An 11,731-nucleotide genomic window follows, 5' to 3' on the forward strand; every position below is an offset into this window, starting at 1 on the left:
CAGCCAGGTAGGGATATCCCTGCTTCAGCGCAGGTGGCTCAACCAGTGGCACAGTCATTATGACCAGTCCTGCAACTCCAGTCCTCAAGGGCCACCACCAGGCCAGGTGTTGGGGACATCCCTGCTTCAGCACAGGTGGCTCAGTCGAAACGGAGCCACCTGTGCTGAAGCAGGGATGTCCCCAACACCTGGCCTGATGGCGGCCCTTGAGAACTGGAGTTGGCCACCCACACCCTTAAAACGAAAAAGTTAACCCCTCGCCCCCTCCCCCTCTGCACAAAAGCCCAAATCGGTTTTGTTCTCGTTTATTTTTGTCTCGAAAAAATAAATAAAAATGAAATAATAAGAACCTTGTCCCACTGGTGGATTTCCCCTCTCCCCCCCCCCCCCCGTTTGTTCCCCGAGACCCTTTAAAGCCCCCTCCCCCGCCCCCCCCCCACGTGTCTCGTCCGTTTGGTTTTTCCCGATTTTGAGTTTTCCCGTATTTCAATGAATCGTTAAAATGAACAGGTACACAGGGGGATTTTCATGCATTTTTGTTAGATTTCGGTTCAATCGATTCGAGGGTTTCGTGTTTTTTTTTTTGTTGCTTTTTTTGTTTTTGATTATTTTTTATTTTTGTCTTTTTTTTATTTTTTAAAGAAATCTCGTTCTTTGCTTCTTGGGTTTTTTGTCGTGTTTTTCCTCGCTCATATTTCTTCGTTCTTGCGTTTTTTTGTTTTTTTTTTGCTTTCGCCGTTTGGGGTCGGTAGCCCTTTCGGTGTTTCTGCGCCCCTTCCTGTCACCCCGTCCCTTGCCGCTTCAAGTGATACAGCTTGCTTGTGTGGGGGCGCCTGGTAACCCCTTCTAAAAGTGAACATGCTGCACTGTATAATGATGCCTAGTATCTCTATACACTGATAATGATCACGCCGCGCTGTATAATGGTACTGAGCATCTCTTTACTCTGATTATGAACACACCGCGCTGTATAAGGATCCTGAGCATCTTATACACTGATAATGAACACGCTGCGCTGTATAATGATACTGAGCATCTCTGTTCACTGATAATGAACACGCTGCGCTGTATAATGATACTGAGCATCTCTGTACACTGATAATGAGCACGCTGAGCTGTATAATGATACTGAGCATCTCTATATACTAATAATGAACACGCTGCGCTGTATAATGGTAAAGAGCATCTCTATACACTGATAATGAACACGCCACACTGTATAATGGTAGTGAGCATCTCTATACACTGATAATGAACACGCTGCGCTGTATAATGATACTGAGCATCTCTGTACACTGATAATGAACACGCTGCGCTGTATAATGATACTGAGCATCTCTGTACACTGATAATGAGCACGCTGAGCTGTATAATGATACTGAGCATCTCTATATACTGATAATGAACACGCTGCGCTGTATAATGGTAAAGAGCATCTCTATACACTGATAATGAACACGCCACACTGTATAATGGTAGTGAGCATCTCTGTACACTTCCAGTTGTTCTCATTTTCCAATCCATGTTTCGTACAATATACCTTTACATGCCTGTAATTGAAGCTGTGAAGTCATACTCGGTGTACATTTATATTGCAACACGTTACGTTTCCAACAGCGATCCAAACTCCAAAATAAAGCAGCGCGGGGTATGAAAAGAAACCTCCCCTACGGTCTCCCTACTACCAGAGCGCGGAGGCCAAACATTAGGTGAACCCTTCAATAATTATCTCCCTTCCGAGCACCAACATAAACATATATTGCACACTGCTGGTTTAAACGGCAACGAACATTAGATACAGATACTCAGCATGAATATACAATGCAGCATGTTTTTTTGGAGAGAGGGTATTAACCTGTGTTCCATCCCCACACAAGCAAGTCTGATTTAAAGACAGACTGTATCCGTTCTAAAACATCACCTCAAAAATCGATATGTATATTTATTATGTATCAATAATTTATGATCAAAAGGGTCGGCAAAGATTTCAGAATTGGACAATAGGTTTTTCTTCTTCTAGATTTCACCATTTTTGGACTAGTATTCTAGGTTTCGGACATTTACAAGAATATTCTAGATTGCAGTGGCAGAATCTGGTTCCTGATTTCAGAATGGTATTCTAGAATTCAGCAGTTTAGAATAAGATCGTAGATTCCAGAATGGCAGGATATGGTTCCAGATGTCAGAATGTCATTCTAGATTGCGGAATGTTAGAATATTATTCTAGATGTCAGCATTTCATTCTAGATTGCGGAATGTTAGAATATTATTCTAGATGTCAGCATTTCATTGTAGATGGCGGAATGTTAGAATATTATTCTAGATGTCGGCATTTCATTCTAGATTGCGGTATGGTAGAATATTATTCTAGATGACAGCATTTAATTCTAGATTACGGAACGTTAGTATATTATTCTAGATGTCAGCATTTCATTCTAGATGGCGGAATGTTAGAATATTATTCTAGATGTCGGCGTTTCATTCTAGATTGCGGTATGGTAGAATATTATTCTAGATGACCGCATTTCATTCTAGATTGCGGAACGTTAGAATATTATTCTAGATGACAGCATTTCATACTATATTGCGGAATGTTAGAATATTATTCTAGATGACAGCATTTCATTCTAGATGGCGGAATGTTAGAATATTATCTAGGTGTCAGCATTTCATTCTAGATTGCGGTATTGTAGAATATTATTCTAGATGACAGCATTTCATTCTAGATTGCGGAACATTAGAATATTATCTAGGTGTCAGCATTTCATTCTAGATTGCGGTATTGTAGAATATTATTCTAGATGACAGCCTTTCATACTATATTGCGGAACGTTAGAATATTATTCTAGATTCCAGACGTCTAGAATAATGATAGATGCCAGAATGGTAGAATATTTTTCTATGTGTCAGAATGGTAGAATGTTATTCTAGATTTCAAACGTGTAGAATATTCTAGATGTTATTTTGTCTAGCTCAGGCACTGTAGCAGAACACTAATTGGTAACATTTTGAGGATGTTATACAAAGGGTAAAACCTGCCTTTAACACTTGCGAGATCTGTGTATCAGACTCTGGAATTTTACCTCTGTGTCAAATGGAGGAAACGTGTTTAGATCGTTTGTCAACTCACTTTAAATGTCCAGAGGAGTTTGGTGGTCTGGTCCAGTCCTAGTTCTTAACTCCAACCTATATGCATTCTGGGATTTGTAGTCTTTCTTGTATTGATATGGAAAACTAGACTACAACTCCCACAATGCAGAGGGGGCGGGGCGTCATGGAGCTGGACCGAGCTGTATTGGCAGTTGGGAGGTACTGGACAGGTGTGGGAAAAAATCAGGACAAAGTATCTCCCTGCGTTAATGCATCTTCAGCGTGTCTGTCACGCACCCAGGTCCCGGAGATCGAAACACAAGCTTAAAGCACCGGTCTTGAAATTTCATCCACAGCCCCAAAAAAAAAGAGGAAAAAAAAGCCAGTTTTGGAGTTTCATTTATAGCCCCAAAAAAAGGCCAGTTTGTCAATTTGATTTGGAGCCAAACGGCGGCCATTTTGAAGCTAATTTCATAGCCAAAAGCTTGATACACAGACCCCATTGTTGCAACTACTCCAGTATCTCTTTCTGACCCTCTTCTCTCTCCCTCTCCCGTTCTGGTCCTTCTCCGTCCTGTCTCATACGGGGGTGGTTCTGCGGTTTGCTGTGTTGGTGTGAGCAGAGTCCTTGTTATCTTTGGGTATACAGTTATGAACTTGGAGGAAGCTGTTATCCGAGTTATAAGTGGCCGTGGGGGTCCCGGCCGACTTGAGGGGGTCGCGGCTCAGGGTGTACATGGAGATCTCGGTGGAGGGGAGCGTGTTGAAGCCCTTGAGCCCCACGGGTGAGGCATCGCGGGAGTGGGACGGCTCCGTGGATCGGGAGCTGGAGCGGCTGCGCCTCTGGTAACGGTAGCGGTAGCTCGGGATGCGGGTGATAGCAGAGGACTGGAGGTAGTCCGTGGCCCGTGCCGTGGCTCTCAGCTGTTTGTGGCGGTCGATAAACATGTGGACGGCCAGCACCCCCACCATCTCTGCGATGATGAAGGAGAGGGCCCCAAAGTAGAACGACCAGCCGTACGAGTAGCTGTTCTTCTTGGAGTCACTCTTGGAAGGGTCTCCGGCATTAGCGGATATGTACACAATAATTCCGATGATGTTGCTCAGGCCTGGAGAACCGGAGAGAGAGGAGGCGAGGGGCAGATGGGGAGGGAAGGGAGAGGGGAGGAGAGAAGTAGAGGGCGCGAGAGGGAGAAAGTGAGATGGAGGGAGTGGGATGAAGAGGTAGAAGAGAGAGGGAGAAAGAGAGAATGAGTTGGTGAGGGAAGAAGAGAGAAGAAGGAGGAGGGAAGAGAGAGGAAGGAGGAGGAACAGAGAGGAGGGAAGAGAGAAAGGTGGAGAAAAGGGTGAAGAGAGAGAGGGAGGAAGTGAGATGGAGGAAGAGGGAGAAGAGACAGAATGAGTTGGGAAAGTGGTGAACAGACAAAGTGAGAGGGAGGAGAGGGAGAAAGAGAATCATTTGAAGTGGGAGAGAGTGAGGGAGTGGGAGAAGGAGAGAAAGGGTGAGGAAGACACAGGGAGAAAGAAAGAAATTGTGGGAGGGGAAGGAAGCGAGAGGGAATAGGAAGGGAAGGAGAGAAGCAGAGGGAGAGAGTGAGAATCCAGGTCATACATGTAACACACATTTCTGATCCTATATGAATGATTTGCACCTTTATTTGGTCAGCATTGGAAACCTAATTGCTGATATATCAGGTGATATTTATAGGCTACACGGCCATGCCCATTGGCTGCCAATGGTGTAAACGGTCAGATCTCAACTTTGTGCTCACGGGACCCTGCTCAGGAAGCAAGACATTACCCAGAGCGTGCGTGGCAGAGCGTGCGTGGCAGAGAGTGCGTGGCAGAGCGTGCGTGGCAGAGCGTGCGTGGCAGAGCGTGCGTGGCAGAGCGCCGGCGTGGCAGAGCGTGCGTGGCAGAGCATGCGTGGCAGAGCGCCGGCGTGGCAGAGCGTGCGTGGCAGAGCGTGCGTGGCAGAGCGGGCGTGGCAGAGCGTGCGTGGCAGAGCGTGCGTGGCAGAGAGTGTGTGGCAGAGCGTGCGTGGCAGAGAGTGCGTGGCAGAGCGTGCGTGGCAGAGCGTGCGTGGCAGAGCGTGCGGGCAGAGCGCCGGCGTGGCAGAGCGTGCGTGGCAGAGCGTGCGTGGCAGAGCGCCGGCGTGACAAGGTGCGAGCGATAGAACGGAGTGTGACGGTTACAAGCACAGGGGGATCATCTTTGCTCACTAATGGCCGGCTGGTTGGTTATCACCAGAACTGAGTCCAATGAGTTTGGAAACCCATCATTAGGATGCCAGCCGATCCGACCGTACAGGACCCTAATACTTCCAAACACCTTCCACAGACATATAGGTTCTGGTTATTATTGGGGTCTACAGGACACAACATGTCACTGTCACACTGGGTACACAATGTTACACTGGCAACATGTTATATACTGTAGTGCACAGTGTTACTCTGGCAATAAACGTTACAGAATATGACACGTTGTTACACTGGTGACCCAATGTTACGCTTGTCACACTATATTACACCACGCTACCCAATAATACAGCAATACACCATGTAACGCTGGTCGCACAATGAAACGCTGGTCGCACAATGAAACGCTGGTCGCACAATGAAACGCTGGTCGCACAATGAAACGCTGGTTGCACAATATAACGCTAGTCGCACAATATAACGCTAGTCGCAAATATAACGCTGGTCGCACAATATAATGCTGGTCGCACAATGAAACGCTGGTCGCACAATATAATGCTGGTCGCACAATATAATGCTGGTCGCACAATGAAACGCTGGTCGCACAATATAACGCTGGTCGCATAATATAATGGTGGTCGCACAATATAATGCTAGTCGCACAATGAAACGCTGGTCGCACAATGAAACGCTGGTCGCACAATGCAACACTGCCCCCTCCTCCTGGCTCTTGCCCCCGTTACCTGCGGACACGAAGAAGATGCCGGCGCTCAGTATAATGTTGTGTCGGGTCTTGTAGAACTCGCTGGCGGCGACACACAGTCCTCCCATAAAGAGCAAAATCACGCTGAGGATGGGGAAGATACTGGAAGCCCTAACTGCCCCTGCGGGAAAAAGTCACAGGAGGATGGAGCCAAAGCACACACCGGCCCTATACTGTGAGACAGAGGCGGAACTAGGCCGCAGGCCGGCCCTATACTGTGAGACAGAGGCGGAACTAGGCCGGCCCTATACTGTGAGACAGAGGCGGAACTAGGCCGGCCCTATACTGTGAGACAGAGGCGGAACTAGGCCGGCCCTATACTGTGAGACAGAGGCGGAACTAGGCCGGCCCTATACTGTGAGACAGAGGCGGAACTAGGCCGGCCCTATACTGTGAGACAGAGGCGGAACTAGGCCGGCCCTATACTGTGAGACAGAGGCGGAACTAGGCCGCAGGCCGGCCCTATACTGTGAGACAGAGGCGGAACTAGGCCGCAGGCCGGCCCTATACTGTGAGACAGAGGCGGAACTAGGCCGCAGGCCGGCCCTATACTGTGAGACAGAGGCGGAACTAGGCCGGCCCTATACTGTGAGACAGAGGCGGAACTAGGCCGCAGGCCGGCCCTATACTGTGAGACAGAGGCGGAACTAGGCCGCAGGCCGGCCCTATACTGTGAGACAGAGGCGGAACTAGGCCGCAGGCCGGCCCTATACTGTGAGACAGAGGCGGAACTAGGCCGCAGGCCGGCCCGGGGAGCGCGGGCAGGGGCCCGGGGAGCGCGGGCAGGGGCCCGGGGAGCGCGGGCAGGGGCCCGGGGAGCGCGGGCAGGGGCCCATCACAACAGTTCCACCCGGAGGTCAGTCCCAAATCTCAGTGCCTCCCCCCCTGCTCCACAGGTAGGGGTGGGGGACTTAACAGCGTGAGCCAGAGAAAGGAGAGAGAGAGAATGAGGGGAGAGAGAGGTGAGAGGGTGAGAGAGCGAAAGGGAGAAGGGTGAGAGAGAGGGAAGAGGGAGAGAGAAGAAGGGGAAAGAGAGAGAGACAGAGAAGAGGGTGAGAGAGAAAGGAGAGTGAGAGAGAAGAGAGAGAGAGAGAAGAGGGTGAGAGAGAAGAGGTTGAGAGAGTGAGAGAGGAGAGAGAGAAGAGGGTGAGAGAGAGAGAGAAGAGGGTGAGAGAAGAGGGTGAGACAGAGAGAGAAAAGGGGAGAGGCAGAAAGAGAATGGGAAAGAGAGGGGGGTTGTACAAATTGGGAGGGGGCGCAGTTGGTGGAACTTGCCCCGGGGAACAGAAATACCTAATTCCGCCTCTGCTGTTACACCCGCATAGTAACCGCACCCCCACCCCGCAGACATTTCCGCTGTAAATAATGAAGCTGCGTGCGCGTTACCTGCGCGCTCTCACAACAGTTACAAACTGTGCACTTTCCCGTCTCCTGGAAAAGATTCATCAAGGAAGTTAAACTTCCTACCCTAACCGCTAAAACCCCTAAAGTTATGCCCCTACCAAAACCACTAGCCCCCTAAAGTTATCCCCCTACCCTAACCGCTAAAACCCCTAAAGTTATCCCCCAATCCTAACCACAAAAACCCCTAACGTTATCCCCCTACCCTAACCGCTAAAACCCCTAAAGTTATCCCCCTACCCTAACTGCTAAACCCCTAAAGTTATCCCCCTACCCTAACCGCTAAACCCCTAAAGTTATCCCCCTACCTTAACCACTAAACCCCTAAAGTTATCCCCCTACCCTAACCACTAATCCCCTAAAGTTATCCCCCTACCCTAACCGCTAAACCCATAAAGTTATCCCCCTACCCTAACCGCTAAACCCCTAAAGTTATCCCCCTACCCTAACCACTAATCCCCTAAAGTTATCCCCCTACCTTAACCACTAAACCCCTAAAGTTATCCCCCTACCCTAACCACTAAACCCCTAAAGTTATCCCCCTACCCTAACCACTAAACCCCTAAAGTTATCCCCCTACCCTAACCGCTAAACCCCTAAAGTTATCCCCCTACCCTAACCACTAATCCCCTAAAGTTATCCCCCTACCTTAACCACTAAACCCCTAAAGTTATCCCCCTACCCTAACCACTAAACCCCTAAAGTTATCCCCCTACCCTAACCGCTAAACCCCTAAAGTTATCCCCCTACCCTAACCACTAATCCCCTAAAGTTATCCCCCTACCCTAACCACTAATCCCCTAAAGTTATCCCCCTACCCTAACCACTAAACCCTAAAGTTATCCCCCTACCCTAACCGCTAAACCCCTAAAGTTATCCCCCTACCCTAACCGCTAAACCCCTAAAGTTATCCCCCTACCCTAACCACTAAACCCCTAAAGTTATCCCCCTACCCTAACCACTAAACCCCTAAAGTTATCCCCCTACCCTAACCGCTAAACCCCTAAAGTTATCCCCCTACCCTAACCGCTAAACCCCTAAAGTTATCCCCCCTACCCTAACCGCTAAACCCCTAAAGTTATCCCCCTACTGTAACCGCTAAACCCCTAAAGTTATCCCCCTACCCTAACCGCTAAACCCCTAAAGTTATCCCCCTACCCTAACCGCTAACACCCCTAAAGTTATCCCCCTACCCTAACCGCTAACACCCCTAAAGTTATCCCCCCTACCCTAACCACTAAACCCCTAAAGTTATCCCCCTACCCTAACCACTAAACCCCTAAAGTTATCCCCCTACCCTAACCGCTAACCCCATAAAGTTATCCCCCTACCCTAACCGCTAAACCCCTAAAGTTATCCCCCCTACCCTAACCGCTAAACCCCTAAAGTTATCCCCCTACTGTAACCGCTAAACCCCTAAAGTTATCCCCCTACCCTAACCACTAAACCCCTAAAGTTATCCCCCTACCCTAACCACTAAACCCCTAAAGTTATCCCCCTACCCTAACCGCTAACACCCCTAAAGTTATCCCCCCTACCCTAACCACTAAACCCCTAAAGTTATCCCCCTACCCTAACCGCTAAACCCCTAAAGTTATCCCCCTACCCTAACCGCTAACACCCCTAAAGTTATCCCCCTACCCTAACCGCTAACACCCCTAAAGTTATCCCCCCTACCCTAACCACTAAACCCCTAAGTTATCCCCCCTACCCTAACCACTAAACCCCTAAAGTTATCCCCCTACCCTAACCGCTAACACCCCTAAAGTTATCCCCCTACCCTAACCACTAAACCCTAAAGTTATCCCCCTACCCTAACCACTAAACCCTAAAGTTATCCCCCTACCCTAACCGCTAACACCCCTAAAGTTATCCCCCTACCCTAACCGCTAAACCCCTAAAGTTATCCCCCTACCCTAACCGCTAACACCCCTAAAGTTATCCCCCTACCCTAACCGCTAACACCCCTAAAGTTATCCCCCCTACCCTAACCACTAAACCCCTAAAGTTATCCCCCTACCCTAACCGCTAACACCCCTAAAGTTATCCCCCTACCCTAACCGCTAAACCCCTAAAGTTATCCCCCTACCCTAACCGCTAACACCCCTAAAGTTATCCCCCTACCCTAACCGCTAACACCCCTAAAGTTATCCCCCTACCCTAACCACTAAACCCCTAAAGTTATCCCCCCTACCCTAACCACTAAACCCCTAAAGTTATCCCCCCTACCCTAACCGCTAACCCCATAAAGTTATCCCCCCTACCCTAACCGCTAACCCCATAAAGTTATCCCCCTACCCTAACCACTAAACCCCTAAAGTTATCCCCCTACCCTAACCACTAAACCCCTAAAGTTATCCCCCTACCCTAACCGCTAACCCCATAAAGTTATCCCCCTACCCTAACCGCTAACCCCATAAAGTTACCCCCCGACCCTGAATCTCCCCCCTGGGTGAGGCGGCCGCGGCGTAGCGTCTCCCTGCGGATAATCGCGGCCCAGGAATTGGTTGGGGCGGGACGGCCGTGACGAATGTCCCGTTCCGTTCCAGGATAGTAGCGAGTAGGACGGGGCGGTGACGGGACAATAAGGTCCGGGAGGAATAGAGACGGGACTTACGGAGGAAATATTCTGCCGTGTCCGCCTCGTAGTCGGCGTCCTCCGGGAAATGGTCGATCTGTTTGCACATCCCCTTAAAATTCCCTGCAGAGAGAAGAGGTTTGTGTCAGGTCGGCATTCGGCGGGTGATACGCAGCGTTGATATAAAAGTCCGCGGCTCTGCCCCTACCAGTCTCTACCCGCAAACCTTGCATTCCCTTCTCATCCTATAGAGGCATCAGGGACACGTACCTCTCAGCCCCTCCTAATACACAGACATCAGGGACACGTACCTCTCAGCCCCTCCTAATACACAGACATCAGGTACATGTACCTCTCAGCCCCTCCTAATATACAGACATCAGGGACACGTACCTCTCACCCGCTCCTAATACACAGACATCAGGTACATGTACCTCTCAGCCCCTCCTAATATACAGACATCAGGGACACGTACCTCTCAGCCCCTCCTAATACACAGACATCAGGGACACGTACCTCTCAGCCCCTCCTAATACACAGACATCAGGGACACGTACCTCTCACCCGCTCCTAATACACAGACATCAGGTACATGTACCTCTCAGCCCCTCCTAATATACAGACATCAGGGACACGTACCTCTCAGCCCCTCCTAATACACAGACATCAGGGACACGTACCTCTCAGCCCCTCCTAATACACAGACATCAGGTACATGTACCTCTCAGCCCCTCCTAATACACAGACATCAGGTACATGTACCTCTCAGCCCCTCCTAATACACAGACATCAGGGACACGTACCTCTCAGCCCCTCCTAATAGACAGACATCAGGTACATGTACCTCTCAGCCCCTCCTAATATACAGACATCAGGGACACGTACCTCTCACCCGCTCCTAATACACAGACATCAGGTACATGTACCTCTCAGCCCCTCCTAATATACAGACATCAGGGACACGTACCTCTCAGCCCCTCCTAATACACAGACATCAGGGACACGTACCTCTCAGCCCCTCCTAATACACAGACATCAGGGACACGTACCTCTCACCCGCTCCTAATACACAGACATCAGGTACATGTACCTCTCAGCCCCTCCTAATACACAGACATCAGGGACACGTACCTCTCAGCCCCTCCTAATACACAGACATCAGGTACATGTACCTCTCAGCCCCTCCTAATATACAGACATCAGGGACACGTACCTCTCACCCGCTCCTAATACACAGACATCAGGTACATGTACCTCTCAGCCCCTCCTAATATACAGACATCAGGGACACGTACCTCTCAGCCCCTCCTAATACACAGACATCAGGGACACGTACCTCTCAGCCCCTCCTAATACACAGACATCAGGGACACGTACCTCTCACCCGCTCCTAATACACAGACATCAGGTACATGTACCTCTCAGCCCCTCCTAATACACAGACATCAGGGACACGTACCTCTCAGCCCCTCCTAATACACAGACATCAGGTACATGTACCTCTCAGCCCCTCCTAATATACAGACATCAGGGACACGTACCTCTCACCCGCTCCTAATACACAGACATCAGGTACATGTACCTCTCAGCCCCTCCTAATATACAGACATCAGGGACACGTACCTCTCAGCCCCTCCTAATACACAGACATCAGGGACACGTACCTCTCAGCCCCTCCTAATACACAGACATCAGGGACAC

At 49.5% G+C, this 11,731-nt stretch overlaps 1 protein-coding gene across 2 annotated transcripts; it reads right to left on the minus strand.

The window, feature by feature from the left end:
- Positions 1 to 443: 443 nt before the first annotated feature.
- On the minus strand, positions 444 to 10,152 carry CACNG2 (calcium voltage-gated channel auxiliary subunit gamma 2). 2 transcript variants are annotated; one of them, XM_075573823.1, is made up of 3 exons: positions 10,070 to 10,152; positions 6,032 to 6,166; positions 444 to 4,199 (listed from the first exon to the last, which is right to left on the minus strand). In XM_075573823.1, the coding sequence occupies exons 1-3, from the start codon at positions 10,137 to 10,139 to the stop codon at positions 3,670 to 3,672; spliced, it is 735 nt and encodes a 244-aa protein (XP_075429938.1). In that variant the 5' UTR covers positions 10,140 to 10,152; the 3' UTR covers positions 444 to 3,669. The 2 variants fall into 2 exon arrangements, with proteins under 2 accessions (XP_075429938.1, XP_075429937.1); XM_075573822.1 differs by having other exon boundaries at positions 6,032 to 6,172.
- Positions 10,153 to 11,731: the final 1,579 nt, after the last annotated feature.

Source organism: Ascaphus truei, chromosome 17, assembly GCF_040206685.1.
Source record: "Ascaphus truei isolate aAscTru1 chromosome 17, aAscTru1.hap1, whole genome shotgun sequence".
In the NCBI taxonomy this organism is placed as follows: Eukaryota; Metazoa; Chordata; class Amphibia; order Anura; family Ascaphidae; genus Ascaphus; species Ascaphus truei.

Excerpts from the sequence above, each read along its gene's own strand:
- CACNG2 (XM_075573822.1), bottom strand. The coding sequence starts at position 10,139 with ATGTGCAAACAGATCGACCATTTCCCGGAGGACGCCGACTACGAGGCG. Across the intron at positions 6,173-10,069 it reads CACGGCAGAATATTTCCTCC|GGGCAGTTAGGGCTTCCAGT; the intron begins GTAAGTCCCGTC and ends TTTTTCCCGCAG. Across the intron at positions 4,200-6,031 it reads CATCTTCTTCGTGTCCGCAG|GCCTGAGCAACATCATCGGA; the intron begins GTAACGGGGGCA and ends CCGGTTCTCCAG.